This window comes from Pelecanus crispus, chromosome 1 (genome assembly GCF_030463565.1).
Source record: "Pelecanus crispus isolate bPelCri1 chromosome 1, bPelCri1.pri, whole genome shotgun sequence".
Taxonomy (NCBI): domain Eukaryota; kingdom Metazoa; phylum Chordata; class Aves; order Pelecaniformes; family Pelecanidae; genus Pelecanus; species Pelecanus crispus.
The window spans coordinates 122,616,481-122,640,766 of NC_134643.1; the positions used below are offsets into that span (position 1 = coordinate 122,616,481).

General features: G+C 39.7%; 1 protein-coding gene across 1 annotated transcript; it reads right to left on the bottom strand.

Moving 5' to 3' along the window:
- Window positions 1–260: 260 nt before the first annotated feature.
- Window positions 261–22,964, bottom strand: CRYZL1 (crystallin zeta like 1). Its single transcript, XM_075722897.1, has 14 exons — window positions 22,930–22,964; window positions 21,660–21,731; window positions 18,642–18,719; window positions 18,034–18,106; window positions 16,600–16,644; window positions 12,346–12,414; window positions 10,182–10,315; window positions 9,392–9,503; window positions 5,585–5,608; window positions 4,358–4,456; window positions 3,496–3,617; window positions 2,909–3,014; window positions 1,170–1,215; window positions 261–424 (listed from the first exon to the last, which is right to left on the bottom strand). Exons 2-14 carry the CDS (start codon window positions 21,723–21,725, stop codon window positions 325–327), a joined length of 1,074 nt encoding a protein of 357 aa, XP_075579012.1. The 5' UTR covers window positions 21,726–21,731; window positions 22,930–22,964; the 3' UTR covers window positions 261–324.
- Window positions 22,965–24,286: the final 1,322 nt, after the last annotated feature.

Below are 24,286 nucleotides of genomic sequence, written 5' to 3' on the forward strand. Positions count from 1 at the left end.
TTTTTCCTTTAATTTCTTATGGTTGATAAACAACAGCAACTGAGTTTGCCTGTAGATGTTACTGCTATTTGTAACTGGGGCAGGGGAGACAAGATTTGTGTGTCAAGACTGCCTCTTTAGAAGTTGCTGATGGGAACATTCTGCTCAACTGGATCAAAAAAAAAAACCCCTGAAGTCACAGGAGCTTCGCAGACCATTTGTGCTGAGGTACAAAAGATCTTTAAATTCTGGTTACAGAATTATTTTAAAGTGTACACTAATTTACTTCTCAAATACATTACGTTTCTTTATCTTCCACAGGCTTAGAAATCAGGAAATTGTGTGTCAGAACTGGATGACTTGTCTTTTTCTTGCTTGATTCTTCTGAACTATTTCCATAGAAACTTTGGCTTCATACAATGGGATCGGTTCATCCAGCTGAGGCCTAAAAATGGAACATTATGTCAGAAATGTCTGGTGAGCATGCTCAGATCAACAGAAATATTGCAAGACTACCACTATAGACTTTACTTTCACTATGTAAACTTTACTCCTTAAACAAAATAAAAGTTTTATAGCATTGGTTGGGTTCACAGAAGAAGGCAAGAGCCCTAAAGCAAACAGGAAACAGAAGTTAATTAAAAGATATCCTTCCTACGGGGGGGGGGGGGGGGGGGGGGGGGGGAGAAGGTGGTGGTGAGGCTTTTGCTCGACAGCAGTACTGTTATCCTGCATTAATAAAAAGGATCTTCCATTCCCACCTCATTATGGGAGTCTTCATATCTAGTGAAGCTGTCACTTCTCAGACAAGTATTAGACAGACCTAACGTCTTTTACAGCCAACACCATTTTTCAATCAGACACACTGCTGAGCAGCCAGATATATGCTCTTCCTCCACCAAGAAAAGAATGTGCTGCCTCTGTTAAATTTTGACATACAGCGTAATTGTGGAGTTTACCAAGTTTCTTTGTGCTTAGCCTGCTATATGACAAACAGAAACAGATCATAAACTGCTCCATATAAACTATGCGAGGCATCTTTTCCTGAGCATCCCAATATGAATGTGCAGCACAGTGCTGGCAAGAGTTTTCTACTAATGATGAATTTAGAAAAGAAAAAGAGAAAAAAAGAAAAAGAGGAAAAAAAGAAAAAGAGAAAAAGAGAAAAAAAGAATCATCACATCTCTCACCTGAAAATCCTCCTTGATAATTTCTCCATTATATCTTCTAAGATGGGTATCTAAGAGGACTGTCAAGGTAACAACATATCTACAGATAAATCTTTCTATAATCACATTTGCTGGCAAGAGCCCTGTATTGATACAAAACCAGTAGGATCAAGGCAGAATGAAAACTAACCTTAATTCCAATCTTTAGATTGGATTTGTGCACGTGTTCATATATCAGAAACCTCCTTTCATGAAACAGTATGCAGAATTGAAATATGAAAAATGGAATTTTGAAAAACAAAGCAAAAGGGTTAAGACTGACAAATGCAGCCCACGCTAGTACAACGTTAATCAATCAGAATGGCAGTTGCATTTTTTGTGCAGAATGAAGATGACAGACTTTAGTACCAGTTAACTGTCCCTACTATTCATACAGACATCTGAGGTAAAAATCAAAATAAAGTTGAGAACATAGCAGGGTCTGTAAATTCTTGGAGCACCACTGTGCATCTGTAAGGGATCTTTGAGTTAATGACTAACATTCATTACAATGCAACAGATGAGGCTGTATTTAGTCTTTATATGAAACTCAAAAAATAACATTCTTTCCTTCATTTTAAGAGCAATCTGGTTAATATTTGAAGCTCAATCCATTTTAAAAAGCAGTCACCTTGTGATTTCTTCAGATGATATTAATGCCATATGCTCAAGAATTTCACAAGATACGGGTACAAAAAAAGAAAGCAGATTTTTCCTTTCAACTTTTAAAGCCTGTTGTGATAAAACGTGCTGCTGTTATTAAAGATACCCCAGGGGAATGACAGAAGAAATCTTACTGTTTGGTCAGCTTACTTTTTATATGTGGATAACTACTCAGTAAGCATTCAACAAAAATACCAAACCATAAAGCAATTAATGATAACCTGCATCCCATAAATATTTCCTTATGTGCCTGACCTTGCCTAATCTACTTTGCAGTTTAGTGGAGGAGGGGAGGGCTTCCTTGCAGTGTAGTTAGTCGTTTCACAGATATAATGACTTAATCCTCACCTGCCTCTGCCATTCTGCTGAACTGCAAAAGTGATTCAGCAGATCTTGATCTGCAGTGCAGTACAGAACAGGGAGGGTCCTTAAAGCCATAAACAGACAAACCTTCCATTACTTGAAGCAATCCAATGAAAACTGTCATGCTGGTAGAAAGCTCAGAGTCCAGCTGCTTAAGACCAAATGAAGGTAATGCAAATAGAGGAGGCGTTCCTCTTCTCACACCCACATCTTTGCTCAATAAATTTTATGTACGTAACATTGCAAATAAGGAAAAGGTTACAAAAGCAAAATATTTTAACTTTTACAGTTAAACTGATTGCATTAAGATTTACAGATGATGCATCTACTGCCCAAAAGTACAAAAAAAGTTTCAAAAATGTCATATGCATGATATAAAAGCTTATAGAATCAAATCTTCAATTAATTGGTTCAATCTTGAACCAAAACATTGCATTTTCTCCAGAATGGGTGTTTTCTATTTCAGCACTGTTTTTAATGAAGCATGCAGAGACACATATTTAGAAGGAATGCAGAGACTAGCTTAAAACATGAGTGTATATTATTTTTTAGTTACACTGTGTGCTTAGCTCTGCTGATCTTTAAGCCTGTGGTTACATGACTGAGCAGAAGAGGATCTATTAGTTGGTTTCTCCATTATACTTCCGTCCACTCATATTAGCAGTCAGTATTCAAAATGACCATCAAAAGGATATAGAGATACTTTCCTTGCTGTATATTGGACAAGTTCCATATCTCATCATTCAGAAAGGAGACTGTGGCTCCTTTAAGAAACAAGGAATGGCTATCTGGAGGATCCAGCTTAAAAAAGATGAAGAAAAATGTTATTTAGTTCTATTTTCCTATTAAAAAAATAAAGGTTAAATGGTTATTTTATATTGATGGTTAAAAAAACCAAACAAAACCCCCACACCTTGTCCATTTTCAGAACTTAGCAAACTTGTAATATTTACAGCTTTAAACGATACTTTTCTGTCTTGTCAAACAGTTTAATACCCTGAGCCAAACAAAACAGCTCCTTCAAAATTTGTCACTATAGCCAAGCTACTAACGTAACTTACTATCATCTTAAAGAAGACAGCCCCAAAATTGTCCCAAAGGAAAATAAAAACCTTTATTATTAAAGCATATAGATGCTTCCCATTTTCTGGATGTGAAAGTTTTCTTAAGTGAAAACTTATGTTATTTAACAGTGGGGAACCATTCAGCCATGACAGAAGCTCAGGGACACATCCATATATATACCATGGTACAAACTAACTTACTGACACAGTATCTTTACCTGAAGATTTTTTTCTGTTGTTATCCAGTGTCCCCCAACACCAAGAAGAGTAATGATATCATGCTTATGAGACAGCAACTGTGATTTTGAAGCTGATTCATCTTCATCACTATATAATTTCACTGCGGGGGGGAAGGGAGAAAAGAACAAATTAATGAGAGCTCAGAAGATGATTCTGTTCAGAATGAAATGTCCATCTCTTCCTGTACTGAAAACCACATATCTTGGCATTCTTTACAGTCCTATGTCTTCATATTAAAAACAAGTTGCAATATATGAATACATACAATGAAAGATGACTGTCTGGAACAGCACTACAATTAAATTATGCTGTTAGTCACATGAGAGTATCTGAAAAAGTAGAAGATTCGGGAAATTCAATATATATTTATTTTAACACATTTTAGTGAAACTCTAAGAAGTGCTTCAATTATTTCAGCTAAAAATAGTAACTTTAGAGTTTTCAACTACTATGATTGTTTTAGAATACAGGTTGACAGTGCTGGCGGTTATGGCATAATTTTTGTATTAAAATAAGGTAGCATAAACAATGATGTCACAGCTTTACTCTTTAAGCAGATTTTTTTTCTCTTTTCAGTTTTAAACAGAGAAAATTTCAGAAAATTTAGCAGATGACTAACAGTATTAGATGCTTCCACTAGAGGGTGATATGAGGAAATCTTAAAGAGATCTTGCCTAAGGAGGTGTATTGAGTAAAGATACATAGGTAAAATTGCACGGGAACAAGCAACTAAATGTAATTGTTTGAGGCAATACAGCCTCTGCCTGTATTATTTGGAAATAATAATAAAACCCCCACAGTAATGGTGCTCTGAAGACCAGATTTTCATCAGTTACGTACCTCCAGCATCTAGAACAATATCCACTCCCAGGCCACCTGTTTCTTCCAAGCAGCTTTCTGCCACATCTATCTTTCCATTTGATACATCTACCACTCGAGCTAGAAAGAGCAGTACATTTGGTCAATTACAATAAAAATGTAGAGTTTAGGTTCAGAGCAGAACAGAAAATTTCTAGTTTCTGAAAGTATTTCAAGCCAGTTTGCAGCTAAGCCAAACAAAATAGCCAATAGTTTTTTTCATTTTCCAATATAGCGCAAGATCAACACCAAAAATATGCATTAGCTTAATGCAGGAATAAGACTCAGAAGTCTGTTTAGGCCAAAAAGGATAAAGTATGCAACTGTAAGAATTAGAAATCCTTCTGTAAGTTCATTATTTGCTATTCTTTTCCAAAAGCGCCTTCAAAAATATCAAGTTCTGAAGTGACTAGTCATGTTATTGAAGCAAAAGAGAGTGACCAAAAGGTAAGAAGGCATCTTATTTCACGTCTCCCAACTTTCAAATTCTCTATTAAATAACCATAGCAGTAATGCTTTGGGAGACATTTCCAAGCACAGCTTTCTACCTTTACTCTACACAAACCCCACCACTTCCTGCCAGTCCCTTGCAGAGCCCTTCTCTTGCTTCCACATCACAGTGGGATACAAAAACCTACTCTCCCTGGCATGGAGCCCTGTCTCCCCGTGCAAGTCAGAAGTAAACACGTAAAAACGCAACAAATCCAGTCACTTACGAGGCACTGACTTTACTTCTCTTATGATTTCAGCAAGTCTTTTAACCTTATTATATTCATCTTTTCTTTAAAATAATGCTTAGTAGCATCGTTACTTATCTCACACCATGGATAAACTTATATTACTTTCTGCATGATATTTTTAACCTCTAAATGGCTCTCTGGGTCATCAAATAAATATTTACATGGAAGTATTTACATCTCCTCTTGAAATATTTCTGAACTGAAAGTCACTAATATATTTTCTTCTCATATATCTGTGATACCATATTTATAGATGGTTATAAACTACAGCATCAGGAATAACTAGGGCAGAGAAGTAGCAGCTAAGGTTTTTAGGTTTGTTTCATAATTATGAGGTAGAATAAACATTTAGAAACTAAACAGGCCAAAGACGTCTCAGCAAAATGGTAACTGAAATAATGTCACATAAATTTGGAGGCACATTTCCAAAGCATAGTGGATTAAACTCAAATTTGCAATGTGTACTTACCCACTAAAGGCTGCCGTATACCTTCTTGAATTTAATTGCAGGGGGTGGGAAGAAAGGAGAGAAGAAAAATTGCAAGAACATTAACAAATGCTCAGTCAATGCTTTGGGGTTTGTTTTTTTTTTTTTTTTTTCTTCCAATCAAATGATAAGATGCATGCAAATTCTTACGTCAACCATACAATTTTTTCACTGAAGTCTAATTATCTGGCTAAAGAGAACACACATGGTTATAATTTAATAAAGATGTCACATGAATTCAATCATGATAGTCACATTCCCCAAATGCAACTAAAACCCCATAATACTCTTTTCTTATTAGTTTCTTCAGTCAAGAAGTTAAAAGCTTTTTCTTAACATGGCAATTTGACATGGTAAAAAGTTTCTACAAATAGTTTCACTTTTTGAGAATAAGTCTGATTTAATAGACTTGAAGCCTGACTATCAAAGAGAAAGGCAATAGTTTAATCAGTTTGACTATCTTCCAATTTCTGTTTAGCAAAATACAATAGCTCAAAAAATTACTGATCAAAATCCTGTTCAACTTCCTTCCTAACAAAATGCTTTAACAATTTCTCTCCACTGTGGAAAAGGCTGAGCAACAAATTATAATAGGATTTTCTATAATCCTCTGTAATTTATGCAAAATTTCTCACAAAACATTTGTACATTAGTTCAGTTTCTTCTGTGACTTGCACAACTTCTAAAGTAACATTATTCTGACTGGCAAAAAGGCTTCAGTCTCTCTCTTCTTTATTTAATAATGATATAGAAATATCAATATTTCCACAACTTCCTACCAGAGTTTACTCTCACCTAGTAAGTTCAGCTACAGAGTTTAAAAACTGTCACACGAAAGATCTGCTGCTTGGTTTATTGAACATGCTCAAGAGCGCCATGAAATCACTGATGAGTTCTTACCAGAAAGTATCCACTGAAAGGTCAATATTAGTTTTAAAGGAAAAAAAACCCAACAAAAAAAAGAAGGGGGTAACCTAGGGAACAGAAGAAATATACATGTGTGTGTATATATATTTTTTTTTCGTCAGTTCTCCAACAGAAAGTCATCACATTATTTATGTAATATTCTGTCTCTAGTCTGAAACGTGGACATTAAAATGTCAAGATGTGTTATAATCCCCTCCTTCATACTATTATTATATTTACTCCACAGATTACTGAAGACATGTGAAGACTCCGTCCCGTTGGGTCTAAATATGAATCCTTAAACATTAACAGGAACTTCTACTTCAGGCGCTGGAATCGTTTTTATTAAAAAAACAAAACAAAACCCCAAAAAACAACCCACAAAAAACCCAAAATGCAAAACCAGTGGCTTTTTGCTTTCACACTCAAACTGTTTCTCTTTTTAATGCTACATCCAGGTTGTATCTCTTTATTATAAGTAAAGTTGCAATTAGAATTTTTTTCCCCTAATGTTTATGTTCTGCAAACATTTGCAAAACTGCTAAACTAAACTCCTATTGTTGTAAAACAAGCACATACATGAGCAATATAAGCTATGGCCTTTTCACTGCAAGAGGTGGTTATTTCAGCCATTTTATGAAGCAGCTGGTTATGCTATACACTGGTAACACAAACTGCTGCTCATTGACAACTGATACTCTTCCTAAAAACTAAACAAAAACCCCACTAAATAAGCACAAAACTGAAAAGCCTCCATCCACAGACATTAGAAGCCAGCTCAGATATAGCTGGCTACGCTTAGGTTACTTAGAGCATTTACTTTAACATTCATATAACTTCAAAATGCCAGCAAAAAGTAAATATGCCAAGCAACCCAAAGTCATATGAATATGTGCTGACAGGACTATGATAATAACATTAATTGCAAAGTCCCTTCTTAGCTAATGAAGTTTTCATATCATTAACGAAATATACCTGTAAAATATTACAAAGCAGTTTTAGGTATTTTGCATTTACTCATTTACCCTGTAACAGCTGGCATAACGAACCTCTACATATCAACAGCATTCACAAAAATGCTTTATGTTCTGATGTCTGTAATGTCTACTATTACAGTAAAAAAGACTTCTGGAAAAAAAATAGCTTTTTTGTGAAGTTGCAAAAAAAAAAATAAATAGAGGTAATATAAAAATCTAGAGACACAAGTCTGCCAGGTCTTAGAAGAAATTCTTACATTTCCAACACAAAACTTTGCAGTTCCCTGTTGCAGATCATTAAGGTCAGACAGCAACGTCGTCTTTCTCCCTGCTCTTGTGTAATAACCTCTGCACAGCGCCACTTCCTGCTGCATTATCAGCACTCCAAAGCCACTACTGGAAGAGCTAAATACTCACTTGGTAGGCTGGAAGTGAATCACTCCCCAACACTGCAGATGTGTGTGAACGTGCAGCCCCAGAATGCACATGCACACTGTGTTGTCTCTGTGCTTCCACTGCCAGTTCTGTTCTCGGAAGCCAGAAAGGAATTAAAATTGACAAGAACTCTGTTCTCTCTGTGTCTAAAGAGCAGCTCTCTGGCTTATTTCATCCCTCTGCTAGCTCACTATTCTTGAGCCAGAAGGGAGAACACAAGGACAATACTATGTGCACCTGCATATCAGCAGTGCCTGATTTTAGAGTGTCACCAAGAACAAGAGAGGAGATTTGAAAACCGCTCTAATTCGCCATTTGGAAGGCCAAGATTGCTAACAATATTACTATGCAAAACAACAAAGGAGAAAGGAGTCGGAGTCAGAGTCAGGGACAGTTAACCTTGACATTATCTTTTTAATCAGAGCTCATCTTAACCCATATATATTTTGATTGATGCGACTGTAATATATGTAGACATGATAACTGACTACACAATGCTTTCCCCACAACGATATTCTTACAAGAGACACAGCTACTCTTACTTACACTTCTTTGAATGACAACAAAAATCATATACTGAAAAGTAAACTTAGCAATTATACTGGGGCAGTCTTTGCATTTTGAGGAGGCAGTATCAGACACTAGTTTTAACCTTTTCTTCACTGTACAGCAAAGTTCGTGGTCTGCAATCAAACTGGACTTGCAATGCCATTTTAAAATTGTCTGAATAAAGAAATACTCTACTTTCCTCCACTCCACAGCATTGAAATAAGAAGTTTGATCAGGAAAGATACTAGCAGCTTTTACACAGACTCTTTTCCCATGGTCCAAATAGCACTGTTATTTTCAGGGAAAAAAACCCAAAAAACTTAAGTATCAAAGAGAAAAAATGGAAGAAGTCATAGATGAATGCAAGTATTACCTCTAATGCAAAGCTCATTTGGAACGTAGAAAAATACAGAGCCTTTGAGTGTCCAGCTGCCGTTATGACAGTACTTGAAAGTGAGCTGCCACACAGCTTGATAAAATGCTATTAGAAGTAATTTGAGTCTGATGAATACTGTATCTCAAGTATATGATTACAATCTTTACTCTGGCTCGGGTACCTAGATTACATACTGTGATACCGGTGATTTAGTAATGCTTTCTTCTTGTTCACAAGCAACAATTTTATAAAATGAAAAGACTTCTTGAGTAGTAAGGCCAAAAGCCAGTGCTCAAGCACTACTGTGTGAGATGGAAAATACTGAGAGACAGTCATCATAACTTAAATGAAGAATAAAAATGCTTCTAAATACACCTAAAATATAAATTAAATACCCATGGAGTACAGAATTAAAATTGAAAACTATTTAATTAGACTATTTATAAATTTGTATTTAATTTTCACGTACTGAAATAAGTCCCTAGACTTACAAAAAAATTGAGACATTGTTTAGCATGAACTTTAGCACAGAAGAATATAACTTACCCACAGGAGGTCTAAGCCTCTCCAGGTACTGCTTATCTTCAAGACTGTATGCAGTAGAGATTACTTTAGCTCCTCTATGTTGTGCTAACTGAATAGCTATTGTACCGAATGGCTGCAGAAGAAAAAAGGTAGATCAATTTATTTACAGCAACAATTTGATGCAGTTTAAGAAAGATTATATTGCAGAGGACGTTGAGGAGATGTCAAGAGAGTATCCAGAAATGAACTTACTCCTTCAATAAAACACATCTGAACCAAGAATTTGAATATTCACAGACCTGCTTCTGTTCCAAGTGCGTGCTTGCTTGCTTGTTGAAGGAAGAAGTGCTACCAAGGAAAAAGCCCCAGCCACATTTACATTAACGAGTCTTGGCTGAGGCAAGCTCCACATCTTCATTAGCAATAAAGATTGCAGTAATGCAAATGAAATTATTTATATCTAGGAGAAGTTAAAAAGCAGTGGTGGGAAAGGAATAAAAAATTAAGGCACTTTCCTCCAGTTATACCTGAGGGCTTAGGGTAAAACTATGTCAATGTAAAACACCAGAGAACTACCACCTCTTCACTACCCACACAACATGTAAAGGACTGTATTCTTGGCTCAGTACCTTTTGTGGGAGGGTCTTTCCTATTAATCCATTAAGTTAAGGGCACTGCCAGGAGTAAAATACAAGGCTTGATAAGTTTAGTATGTTGTAAGAAATCAATCGTTCTGGTGATAAGACAGTTATATATGGCAGAGGTAATCTTTCTGTTCTGAAATTGTTATTATTGCACAGTTGTTACCTACACTTGCTCCATCCATTACAAGGACAGTTTTTCCAGGAGAGACTTGGGAAAGGTAGTGTAAAGCTGTGTATGCTCGGACACCATCACGAACAGACCCGGCTGCTTCAACCCAACAAACCTTTTCTGGTTTACGAACTAATTTTGGGGAAAAAAACAAACAAACAAAAACAGATGGGAAAAAAAGCAGCAAGTCCCTGACATTTCACTCAGAATTATTTTTAGAATTCATAAATGTCTAAAACATGAAAAAAATTATACAAGTCAAATCATCTACAGGTGTAATTATGATGTATTTCACAAAGGCAATATTCTGATGCTGTGGCTCATGGCAGTGTTAGGTCAGCTACATGGAGTCCATGTGGAAAAGGCAGTTGTTATTCCAAGAATAATCAGTTTGCTTCTGCAGCACTCTTGTGAGCAAGTTCAAATACAAATACAGTACTTAAACAGGAAAAAAGAGAAAGAGACCCACTTCCTACCATAACCTTCTGACAGAAATGATCTGAGGAGATCTCTTCTCATTTTCACAAAGATAATTCTGACACAGAGAACATACAATATGAGTTCCAACCCATGAGTTCCTAATTCTCTTTCTCTATAGGTTAGAATCTTCTACTTAATAATCCATTGGTATAAACAGCTTCTGGAGGTTATAACACATTTTAAGAGATATAAAGGTCAAGATAACATTATTTGTCATCTCTGTTTTCTGTTGTCTCTGCCTACAAGACACTTAAGGGTTTTCCCATTCTATCCGCATGCTTAGAAGCCTGGGGAGGTAATGTTAATTAAGTACTCTGTTAACTAGAAATCACAGGTTCAAACACCATTTTTAATGTAAGCAATTTACATGATTTAGCAGAGACCTTGATACTAAGCTATTAAAATCATCATAGCCCAGCTGAGAGTCTAGCATAGAACTGAACTACGTAAGCGCAATCCCTGTGAGGCACACTAGAAAGGAAAAAGACTGGAAAAGTTTGGTCTGTTCCTTTAAGCATAAGAATTGACAGTGTAGCCTGGATCAGGGAGGCTATGAAACAACATAAGCAATGCAATCACCCGGGATCATATATCGGTGTGCTGCAAAAGAATTCTAGGGATCATCACCAGCATCATCAGTTTGTGTGCCAGTTCATACTACTTAGCACAAAGTAAGCTACTGAAGGAAATACAAAATATTTTCTGCCTGTAGCTAGTGCAAATAGTGATAAGGCAGCACAGACCACAGACAAGATTCCATTTTGCTTGATTTGTACTTTTAAGTGTTACAAAGAATAAACCTTATTTTTTCATCTCCATGAGTCCATGACTTATTTTGCAAAAACTGCCATAGCTAGTCAGGAAGACTTCATCTTCAAACAAGTCAACATAAATAGTAACTTGTTTACCTCTCATATATATTAAAAAACCATGGAGAGGCTATTTTGCCATATTTTAGGCAATAAAAGTAGGGTTTTGGTATAAACAAATTTAAAGGAGTCACCTCATAACTACACAGGTTGAATACATGGACAGTCACAGAAACACAGTACAAACTAATTTGAGCAAAAGAGCAGCTTGCTTAAAGTAACACAACAAACTTGGGAGAAGCACACATATTCCCAAATTTAGCATTCTACACATTAAAGCACTCTATGTCCAGAAAGGGGAAACTGGAAACTCACAATAATCTAAAAGAATGTTTCAGTACTAGGTTTTCCCAGATCCTCATTCCCTGAAATTTTCTTTCTCCAGCTTCTAGTCTGCTAATTTTATCCCATCTGTTAGTCTAGTCACAAGTGAAGTTCCTGGATTGAGTCAAAGTGAGGAAAAAAGCAAACTGCTCCTCATTTAATTTTGTGACAGATGAGGTGAGGAAAAAGGAGAAAGACAATGAAGCAACACAAGGGGAAGTTAGGAAAAAAAGAAAAAAAAAGAGTCAGCTTGCGTGGTTGAGGCAAAATATTAACCCGTTAAACAGTAAGAGCAAAAGAAAAACCCCTTGAGAGCACACAGTATTCAAAGCTTCTATGAACAGGTGGGGTAGACAGAATGTCTGAATGTTGCTGTACAGAACAAGTTTGCCCAAAGGTCCAAGTTAATTAGCTCCCTATTAGAAAAGCTAAACTCAAGTCTAAAGATATAGTAAATGTAAATATTACCAAAATACATGAACTACCTACCCAAATAATGCTCATGAACTAGAATAACTTCACACAGACCGGACTCTTCAGAATCCAGGGGCAAAATTCCTGAAAAAAAATGAACACAGACCTTTAATTTCAAACAAGCATACATTATAACCAGAACAAGCTCCTAATGACATTTTTAGTCCCACCTGATCTGTGGTTCAGTTGCCCTCTTGTCAGGTTTATGACAGGTTAAGAAAACTTGGGAAGGTAACAGCCTGTAATCTTTATGGTCACAGTGCACAAGATGGTTCCAAAGGTGTGCATTGTGGGGTTGGGGAAAGAATGGGGACACTGCTGAGTACTTCTTGCTACTGGCATGCTTAATTTTTGTCAGGTCATGTCTGAACTCATTTCACACTGCTCTCACTCTGATGAGTGCTCCTGTTTCTACTCTGGGCCATGGCTAACAAAGACGAAAACCAAGCTCTCATAATGCAGTTGGGCACAGACCAAGCCACACTACAGATACTTCTACTCTTCCATCCTGATGCCCGCAAGTGTGTTGTTAGCAAAGGCAGCAAAAAAGGGACAGAAAGAAGCAGAGGAAGAACAAGCAAGAATGTGTAAGTTTTAAAAAGCTGAAATAGAGAAGAGGAACTGAAAGGAAAAAAACACCCATGGAAGACAGAGAAAGCAAACAGAACAGGCAGAAGGGGAAAAAAAAAAAAAAAAAATCCATCCTGGTCATAACACTGCTTTTTTTCTCCACTAGCTAAAGGAGATTCATGAACAGTAGCTTCTGGCATCTGATCAGTCCTCTGAATATATGTACCCTCTTTCCTTGGTAAACCAGTATTTTCTTCCCTCTCCCATCCAAATCTTATACTCCATTTAGACTAAAGCAAGGGCTTTTGCTTAAAATCCTCAGCAAATTTGGCTGCTATTTCCAGTCTTTCACGATTCCCGTTAAAAAATGGTTACCCTACAGTGCTTGTATACATCTGCAGATCTCTCACGGGTTTATCTATGGAATAATAATAATAAAAAGTCTGAAGTAGCTATCTACAGCAGCTATTGTGCAATTAGGAAATAATGCAAGAAGGGCAAGAATCTCAGAACAGAACACGCTTTCTTACATCACCACTATCAATTCTATCTTACTTTCATAACTTAAGTCATCCTCTAATCCTGTAATTTAGCATACAAAAGATAAACAGGTATGAAAGAATGTCCCTAAGAAATACCTCTCCATCCTAAAGCATCATTCAGATTTTGATGATTAATACAATATCGTATTTCAAATGTTAAGAAGAATATCCTTATAGTAAACTAAAATAGCCTTGGCACCTAAACTAGCCTACATTCTAACATCTTACTATAGAAAAAGGAAAACACAGAATGAATAATACATGCAGACGTTCCTTTTCTTGGCAGACGCAAAAGTTCAGGAACAAGTCACATTATCTCCTAACACTCAAGACAGCCTCCAAGGAGTCATTATACATTGCTGTCAACTCACATTGGTTTCAGGGTCTCTAAAACCATTCACAAAAACATGACCTTTCCTTATACTGAGGGAAAGATGTATGGCATCTTAAAAAGCCGTGCCCCTTAGTATACCTTGTAATGCTTACAGAAGCTCCAACATGAAGTATAGACCTTTATTTTATGTATGCTATACATACCAAACATTTGACACAAGTACAAAATTAGATTTTTCACTTGTCAGAAATACTCCACATAGCATAGGGCTTTTGTGCATTGATTATTTATGGATTCAGTAACAGGGCACATGGAAGAACCGACATGCAAACTGGCTAACCACCAGTAAATCTAAGCAGGTACATTTATATTTAGGTTCATGTCTCTTAAGTATTTGTGGCCAATTTAACTCCCAGAATATTTTTGCCTGCACTTATTTTAATGAGGAACATAGCATAATTGATTGCTAAAAGATTCTGAGAGCAACAAATAAAACTGACTGTAACTTTGAAAGGAAGTCAAGAATGTATGTCAAAACAAAAGAATTTTGTCTGGTCTGAGGTTTTACAACTGTATTTTTCTTAACCAAAGGACTCTGTATAATAAAATACATTATATAGACAAAGTAATCTCCTCTGAAAGATTAAAGAAGGATCAGAAGAACTTTAAAAGCGAGAAACAATTCTTGGTATGATTTTAGGAACAGATTAATGATTTAACACACAAAGTACTTCCAGTGAAGTACTTAACACAGCACAGTACTATTCTTACATGAAAAGAGTAAATTCATAAATAAGGACTGTATTACCATATTATTAGTGTTAAACTCAGTAAGGAGTATATACCAGGACTATACTCTTCCATAGGAGGACAGGCTTTTTTGTAAAATTCAAGTAGAAATATTTTTCTGACAATTGTATATTTTGGGACAGTAACACACAGGTAACCAAATAATTTGGCAATAGCTCATTTTCTTTTAAATCTGCTCATTCATTAACTATGTATAAACTCACAGCAATAGTAACTGGGAAGTGTGCTTGTTAGGAAAGATTTACCATAATAGAAATATTTCACTCCTAACTTTTGTCTTTATAGCATCTATATTGGATGCATAAGGTTGAACAGCTGTTTGAAAGGGAATGCTATGAGACTGCAGTGAAGAAGTGGGTTTTCTTTCTTTTAGGGCTAAAAAGACTTAATGCTGTTTCCTTCATCTTCCTATTTCCATGCATGTAATTCTGACTTTCCTCTACCTGCATTCACAAATATTCAGTATTCAAGAACAAAAAACACAGACCACAGAAGTCTCAGACAAAATTAATCTGCTTCTTTCATGACCCAAGTACAAATTCCATTCCCTTAATGTCAGATTTACACTGAAGTAGCTCAGCTAATTCAAACTGATTATTCTATATTTGAATTAACAAGAATGGAATCAAGTCCTAATTCACAAAAAAACCCAACCCTCCTACAGCCATTTAGAACATCACTTAGACTTCTCAGGTCCACTGACATATTTTGAAGGTGGTTTTTTTTTTTTTCCTAACTACTTACTGAAACTGTATTCCTTCAGCTACAACAGAAGGTGATTGAAACACAAATTCTATTTTAGAATATTCAACAGATACAGCATATGTCAGTAAGATATTTAACCAAATGAGCAATAGTGTTCACAATAATGATACTATTTGTAGTTCAAAGTTAATTCATATACCAGACCAGAAAATGCCTAGCCATGACTGTTCTACTTTATTAAACAAAGCAAAGCCACTTCTGTACCCCGTAACAAGGAATATTAATTCCCAACTGTAAGAAATACACCTTCTGTGGCAAATAAATAATAATAATAATCACACATCTTTTTCCATTAGATTTAAGCTGATGATATGAAAGGTCTGCCAAAGTTTTACCAGGAAGAGAAAAGCCCCAAACACTTTCCATGTGATTTTTGACCCAGAATTCTCTTAAACAACAAACAAAAGAAATACAGTGATTACCACTTGCCTTTCTGATGGATTTCTCTAACAATAATGTCATAGCAGGATCATAAAGCGTGGACTCCCTGTGGTTAAGATAGGGGGGGAAACAAGTCCACTTTCAAGAACTCTAACGTGCAGTAAAAATGAAGATTCTGGAAAATGAGCAGCTTGAATCAGTGTTTCTTTTTAACTGTGGCCTTGTATTTAGCAAAACACCTGAGTATGTACATTGCTTTTGGCAACTCAGAAAATCCAGTAGGACTAGTGAACCTACTTGCACGTTTAAGTTAGGACCACTCTTGATTTCTTTACTCAAACAGGAATTGACATGACGTAGAAGAAAGAAGTCTTCAGTATGCTTGAACAAGAGAGTCATCACTAGCAGTTAAAAGTATATTTTTATATCATCCTCAAGAAGGCAGGAAATATAAGCCTAGACTTTGTATCATCCACAGAAATCAAAAGATAATACATATTAATTACATCAGAATGGTGTTATAAATACAAATAATTGTGTATGTATTCAGATGGCTGCCTTTAGAACACTCACTCCACATGGCTAATTGGACCCAGGTGTATTTCTTAAAAATTTGGTGAATGCAGTAAGACTATGACAGATTACATTAGCTGGGAACCTGAACTTCCATTCTTATAACCAAAAAACTTCCCTAAGAGAACACTTTTAGAATACAGTTCTCACTTATAAGAGTTTATTCATGTGACACTAGTTGAATCTTTCAAAATAAATGCCTAATTGTAGCTTTAACAATGATTATAGCCTCAGCCATTCATTATAAAGATTACTAATTGTGTTAGTTGATAAGGCAAACAAGCATTAACTTACCCACCACTTCATCATCTGGCTGAAAAAAGGTCACCTTTCTTCCAACTCATGAAGAATATATGCAAAGGAGGAAAGAAGGTATGAAGATAAACACTTATAGCTGAAATTGAACATGCAGTTAAGAGCACTGTTTATCACTAGCTCACAAAACTAAAAACATACCCTGCTAGTGAAAAAAATTTTTTTCTATTAAATATACACATACCAAAACCAATTCACTAAACTTTGGCACCCTATGCACAAACAGTTACATGCAAGCACACACACGTATATGTGTTTGAAAGACCTCAGCTTTAAACTACGCATCAAAGGTGGATATGCCAGTGAAACACTGCTGAAATTCCTGAAGGTTGTTTTGTCTTCACTATTCCAACAAGTGATTTTTACAAATAAATTAAAGATTGTTATAGCATGTGCAGGTAGCATCTTAAGATCTCAGAACATGGGTCGGGGCAATCCCAAGTGCAAATACAGGCTGGGCAGAGAATGGATTGAGAGCAGCCCTGTGGAGAAGGACTTGGGGGTGTTGGTTGATGAGAAGCTGGACACGACCCAGCAATGTGTGCTTGCAGCCTGGAAGGCCAACTGTGTCCTGGGCTGCATCAAAAGAAGCATGGCCAGCAGGTCGAGGGAGGTGATTTTCCCCCTCTACTCTGCTCTTGTGAGACCCCACCTGGAGCACTGCATCCAGCTCTGGGGCCCCCAGCCCTAAGGACATGGACCTGTTGGAGCGAGTCCAGAGGAGGCCCACGAAGATGATCCGAGGGCTGGAGCACCTCACCTATGAAGACAGGCTGAGAGACTTGGGGTTGTTCAGCCTGGAGAAGAGAAGGCTCTGGGGAGACCTTACAGCAGCCTTCCAGTACCTGAAGGTGGCCTGTAAGAGAGCTGGAGAGGGACTTTTTACAAGGGCATGTAGTGATAGGACAAGGGGCAATGGCTTTAAATAGAAACAGGGTAGATTTAGATTAGATATAAGGAAAAAATTCTTCACGGTGAGGGTGGTGAGACACTGGAACAGGTTGCCCAGAGAAGTTGTGGATGCCCCATCCCTGGAAGTGTTCAAGGTCAGGTTGGATGGGGCTTTGAGCAATGTGGTCGAGTGGAAGGTGTCCCTGCCCATGACAGGGGGGTTGGAACTAGATGATCTTTGAAGGTCCCTTCCAACCCAAACCATTCTGTGATTCTATGATTTTATTTGGAAAGCTGTCATGCATTTTTTTTTTTAAACTCTGAACAGATATGCAGGAATTACAGTTCAGTTCCTCTTCTTACTTTCATTTCAGTATCATTACTGACTTAGGGGAAGCCTCATTAAGAAAGTAAATAGGTCCTACTATTAAAGATGTACCATGCAAACAGTATTTATTTGTTCTGGATTAGCAGACCTTAATTCTTGCTCCATACCCTCACAAGACTATTATACTAACTTACCTTCCAATACAACTCCAGAAATTTCTCGACCAACAGGTACAAGCTTCTTCTCCAGTTTAATTTCTGACAGAAGCTGAATGAAAATAATGGTTACAACATTCTTACTAAGGCTCAAAATTTGTGTATTTATTATCCTCTTACAGTGTTTGATATTCACAGTAAGAAAGTTGGGCCATTACCAAAATGTTATCTGGGGAAAAAAGCACACACATTCCTCATTTAATATTAAAAACTTTGCACTGGTTTTCTGTATTTAAATTTAGAAGCATATTAAAAAAATAAAAACAGAGTTATTAACAGGCAAGCCAAACTGTGACTTAAAGACAGTATGCAGAGGATGATAAAAGGGATTTACTGTAAGAGAACTTAAAAATGACAATTGATCTTTCTCCATAAATTAGGAACCAAATTACAGGTGCTTTTTATTTAGAAAGATATACAAGAATACCACATCAATCCTGTGCCCTCTTTCTCAGCAGTAAAGCCATATCCTCAGATGGCATAAAGGGATTTGTGCCAATTACCAGCTAAGGCCCTGGCTTAGATCTTCAACAGAAACCGTAAACACCTCTAGCTTTTATAAAAAAAAAAAAAAAAAAAGCAAATACCTTTGTATCTATCCAGCTCAGTGCACAGGCTCTAACTTGTACTTTCACATCATTGTCTCTTGTAGGAGGAAGGTTTTCCTAGGACAAATTTTTAGACGTTAGATTATACAGTGCAACATGAATGTGCTAGTAGGGTCCTCGCAAGCTCTTGAACGCACTTTTCCACAGAGTCTTTGTTTCAGGTTGTTTTGTAATCAGAACAAGAAATTTCTTTCAATGAAAAGGGAACTGGTATCACAATGGATTTACAACACCATTTTGAGTACGTGTATATTACTAGTACGAACTGACCACTAGACCTTACTAAACCTCAACAGACACTGACATTATTTTTCTGCCTTTTTTTTTTTTTTGGAAGTTAACTATCACACCCTTATCTGAAACAATTTTAGTAGGTAATTACTTCCCTAGTGTCTGTCTAACAAACAGAAGGAAGCAGATCTTTAATATTAAAACTATACTGCAAGAGTGATGGAGAATTTTAAGAGAATTTTGACATGAATGTGACATACTGAGGTAAATATTCAAGTACTCCATATGGTGTCAAAGAAATAGCACCAAGAAGAATTGCTGTTAAGTCCCACAAATGATGGGCACCTTACATACAAAAGTATTCTACTAATGAAGTCTCCCATTACTATTTCAAGTTTTGGTTTTGGGATTGATATCTGAAATGGTTTTAAGTAGTTGAGTACTGCTTTAAAGTACTTAATTAGCTAAGTTGAGTTCTGGACTGCTGACTCCACACAGCTGTTGAAGAGCTACCTTAGGTACTGGAGGCAAAATTATGTATTTCCATGTTATACTGTAGTCTGCAGTCTAGATGTCTGTTGGAATTGAAAGTGAAACACTTACCAGAAAGCTTACCAGAGAGGGCTTTGTTTCTACTTCTGAAGTTAAGATATATTCTTAAGTGTTTAAGCTTCCTTTGATTTCTTTTTTTTTTAAAGTCTTCCCAAGAAAACAGCTGTTGCTTTTCTCCTAGGCTTAGCAACATGAACAGTAATCTCTGTCCAAGGAATACTGAGCTGAACTTTTTCTCACCCCAGCTGAGTTAACACATGCTGTTTCTTTAAAATTGCAAGGCACTTTGCCAGTCAGACTGACCTCCTGCTCCTCAAACAAACCAAAGTGGGTCTCACTCTTTGTTCCACAAAACAGAAAAGCCATTAAACTGTTGAACTATATGAATTCCACATCTCCCTTTTTAAAAAAAAAAAAAAAAAAAAAAAAGTTAGAATCTAAGGGACTTATGTAATTTATGTAAATTTAAGATTATATGTCTTTTGGAACTATCCTTTTGGTATGCATAGCTCAATGAACCTAAGTACTGCTACAATGCACAAAATAAAACTGCTTGTCTTTATAAGAGAATACAAGTCTTAAGAACAAGAAGAGATAAGGAAATGTTTGTGCTGTTAACTGGTTCCTGCCTTCATAATTTAGATACGTTATTATTAGGAATTGACCAAGCACCATATAAGGAGGTTTGCTATGGAAATTCTTCATCCAAGCTACTTTTTGTTATTTACCTTCTATTCTATTAAGGTCTCCTCAGCCAACTAGCTTTTCTTTTCCTCACTTTTTTCAATATTTATTTCTATTTAAGTTGAGGATTCCATAGTGCTGGTCATTACACAGACACCTGCAGAATCAGTTCCTGTCTGAAGAGATTTAAATAGGCAAGTAGGCAGACAAAGTCTATGCACAGGAGTGCAGTTTTAATATCTGCTTTAGTGTACCTGAGACTGTACCAGAGCTGTCTGGCTCACCTGTTGCCAGCATCTACATATTCCTATCCCCTCTTTTGTGTTGGAGCTAGCAATGATGGAGCCATCACAATGATGTGAACTAACTGGTAACAGATTACTAGTTTTCACCTGGATAAGTAAGCCAATCCATCTTACCTTACAGCTGCATGACTCCTAAAACCATTACAAGGAAGAGAACAAAAATGTGCTGCTGAAAGGTGAACAAACCTTTTCAGCAAAAGCACAATTTCACAATCAGTTTAAGTAGATCTAAGACTGCTCCATGAATATGCACCTTGGTTGTATCAAAATCATCCATCTCATTGCATCCTTCTCTTCAGGCGTTTTGTTAGATGTGCTTCACTACTGAGACTTTGCAGCTGCTCAAGCAAGATTCTCACCAGTACTATATTGTTTCATTTTGATATATGGTTCACAGTTATATTTAGGTATCTATATTACACAGGTAATATAAATAGGTGTATTTAGGTATCTATATTACACAGGTATACACAGGTATTTATAGTAACTTATTTTGTACCTTTAAGAGATTTAAGAACACGGGTTCACATCCTCAAAACCATGTAAGCATTTTTCTACTGTTCAGACACCCATACTGCATCAATATACACTCACTGACATCCTATTTTAGCCTTATGCCACAAGCTCATGTGTATGCACTTATCCAATTCATGCTTGCATCAAACTGACAAAGACTCTTTAGCACAATAGTTTTGGCTAAATTTGACAGAAAAATAGTTGCTGCCTTGTTGTTCCTTTAAGTTGTAGAAAAATAGGTAGCTAGACGAAGGAGACTTATCAATGCCTCTGAGAAAAAGGCTGCACTGTGATCTCAATCCTCACTAAGACAAAGAACTCACAAGAGGAAAGAAAATAACAGTAAGAACACTCCAAACACAATAAATTTCTCAAGCTATATTTCTACTTTTTCAGTGACCAAAAAATCCAACCAGGAGATGTGAACCCATATGAAGCCAGAGTTCATTTGTTATGCCTGCAAAACTTGTTTTTAAAATACGGACACCAAAACTACACAGAGAGATCTGGCACTGATCTTGTCAAGTACTGCATGATAATGGTAAAATACACATCCCCTGCTTTCATTTACCTGCCCGTATGTGCAAGGATTATACCAGTTCTTTTTTAAGTCTACAGAAGAGTTAGGTGTTTCAATTCCCTTGTGGCATTCAGCCACACTCTCTTCTTCCACTGAATGATTAATAGTGCTATTATGATCGGAACTCACTCTTTCCTGGAAGACAAATGTAATTTCCTCTCCAGGTGAATTCTGCTGACAATACAAGGCCTTCATAGTGATCTGAAAAAAGACACAGCAACGAAACTGTAATACATGCAGTATCTATAGAGCAAACAAGTAACTAAAGCTTTACATTACTTTACAAGCAGAATAATGATTGTTTGCAAGCAACACAGGGCCTATGAGTCTTTCCAATATGTAAGTTCTAAAACAAATCAACAGATAAGGCAAGATACGGTGTTAACTGCAACAGGTTACATCAGTATTGTTGACCATAATATAGCAAATACTAGGGACTGAGGGTGTACAGCAAAAGGCAATGAATGATACACAGGATTTACCGATTGGTGGTCCAATGCAGTAAGCAAGTTGTTTGCCACCCAGGCTGGAAGGCACACAATTTGACTAGCTCAGACAAAGGCAGTGCAAAGGGCAATATAACCAGTGCAGGAATACAAGGAACCTTACATATGACTTCCCTAGAAAATTACGGTTTGGGTTTTTGGTCTCCTCTCCCAACTCAGTGTCTGTTGTCCTCAACAAACAGCCTTTTGGAGAGAAAAAAACCCCAACAAAAAAAAGAGATCTCTTCGAGTTACAGGAAAAAGAAAAGCGTGGACCACAGAGGCAGAAAACCACGCGGCCATTGTATGGCTTCTGGCAGCCAGCACTAACGCCTCAGGGGACGCCCAAGGTTGACGGGACCGCCCTGAGGCACCTCGCCTTTCAGAAGGCAGAGCAGCGCGGCAGCCGGGGCCCGGCACAACCCTGACCAGCCCCGCAGGGAGCCCTGAGCTCGGCGGTGCCAGGCCATTACGCCCGGCTCCCGCCGCGCTGCAGCCCCAGCATCCACACGTTCCCTGAGGGCCGCGGCCAAGCTGCGCCTGCTTCGCAGCGCCCCGCTCCTTTGGCCGTTAGCGCCACCGGCCGCCACGGCTATCACGCCGGTGCTTTACCACACCGCAGAGCAGCTCAGCCCGCCGGTGCTTCACCACACCGGAGAGCGGCGCCCGCCTCTGCCTTCGCGCCGTGACACCCGCGGCGCCGCAGCAGCCCCTCAGCGCTCGCCGAAGGCCAGGCGCGGAGGGAACCTGCGCAGAGACGCCGCCAAACCGAGGGGCTCCAAGCCCGCCCGGGGCACCCAGCCTCCTTCGACCCGGGGACCCCGGCGGGAAGAGCCCCGCGGCAGGCGAGACGACGCACCGGCGCCCCGGGAAGTGCCGCCACCGCCCCGCGACCGGCGGTTGCCATGACAAACCGTTACTTCCGCCGCGCTCCCACCTCGGCGCCCTCCGGCGAGCGCGGGCACCACGCCCCGCTCCCAGCCCCGGCGTCCAGAGAGTCCCCACCTGAGCTCGTGATTGGACACGGCGGCCGCCGCTCGGCATAGAAGCGAAGGCGCGATTGGCTAGAGTGGCTGTCGCTCGCTACAAGAGAGGAGGCGGGAGTAGGCGCCCCCTCCAATCCCCGGTGGGGTGCGAGACTACGCAGCTCAGCAGGCTGCGCGGCGCCGCCCGGTGGACTACGGCGTCCGGGGTGCGGCGGCTGCCCTGCGTGACCTCCGGAGAGTGGGGCAGGCAGCCGGGACACCGCCGGGGGTGGTGGGGGGGGCGGGGAGGAGAGGAAGGAAGAGACACCGGCTTGAGTTACCCTTATGTAAAATAAAGGGGCCGCGGGCGCGTCCCGCTGGAGGTGAGGAGGGAGCGCGGCCGCCCCCTCCCCCCGGTTCGGCTCCCTGCGCGCTTGACCCCCTTGGCGCGAGAGCGGGCCTGGCAGAGCCCGGATTGGCAGGAGGAGGCCGGGTCCCCGCGGCGCTCCCGGCCTCTGATTGGCGGCGCTCGCCTGCCCGTCGCTCAGGGGGCGGGAGGGAGGCCGCGGCCGCGCGTCAGTACGGCGGCTGTGAGGGCGAGCGCGAGCCAGAGCTCCTCCCCCCCGCCCGCCAGACGGTGGCTGAGGAGGCAGCGGGAGGGGATGGTGCGTCTGGCGGAGGCGGTGGCGGACGCCGCTCCGGCTCCTCCATCCCCCCCGCTGTCGCCATGGGTGTGAGTAGGGCCCCCCGGCCCGCGCAGATATGAGGTACTGCCCGGCGGCGGCGGGCGGGGAGGGGAAGGGTAGGGGGGTGGTGGGGGGGACACCCCCTCACGGGGAGGGGCGACGGTTCACCCCAGGCCAACGGCGCCCGGTGCGCACCCGCGGGGGGGCAGCGGCGCCGCTGCCCCGCGCTGCCTCCGCCGCCCCCCGCCTCCGCACGGTACCGGCGGCCGGGCGTGTCCCGGTGCCCGGGCCCGCTGACAGGCGCCGGGTGGCCGGCGCGGAGCGAAGCGCCCTGCTCCTCCTCATCTCCCTCCGTGCCGTTGTCGTCGCCGGTGTGGGCGGCCGGGGGGGGGGGGGGCGGGGCGCGGAGCCGTGAGGTGGGCGCCCGCGGGATGCGCCCCTCGTGCGGGTCCGGCGCGCTGGGGCGGGCGCCGCTGATTGCCTTCCTCGGGCCGGCCTCTTTGGACTATTACTCTTTTAATTTTTATTGGTACCTCGCCGGGGTGGGTTTCGCGGGTGCCGTTTTCGCAGCTACGGTTTTGTGGGTAGAGGAAAGCGGGGCAATGCGGCGGGGGGAGCGA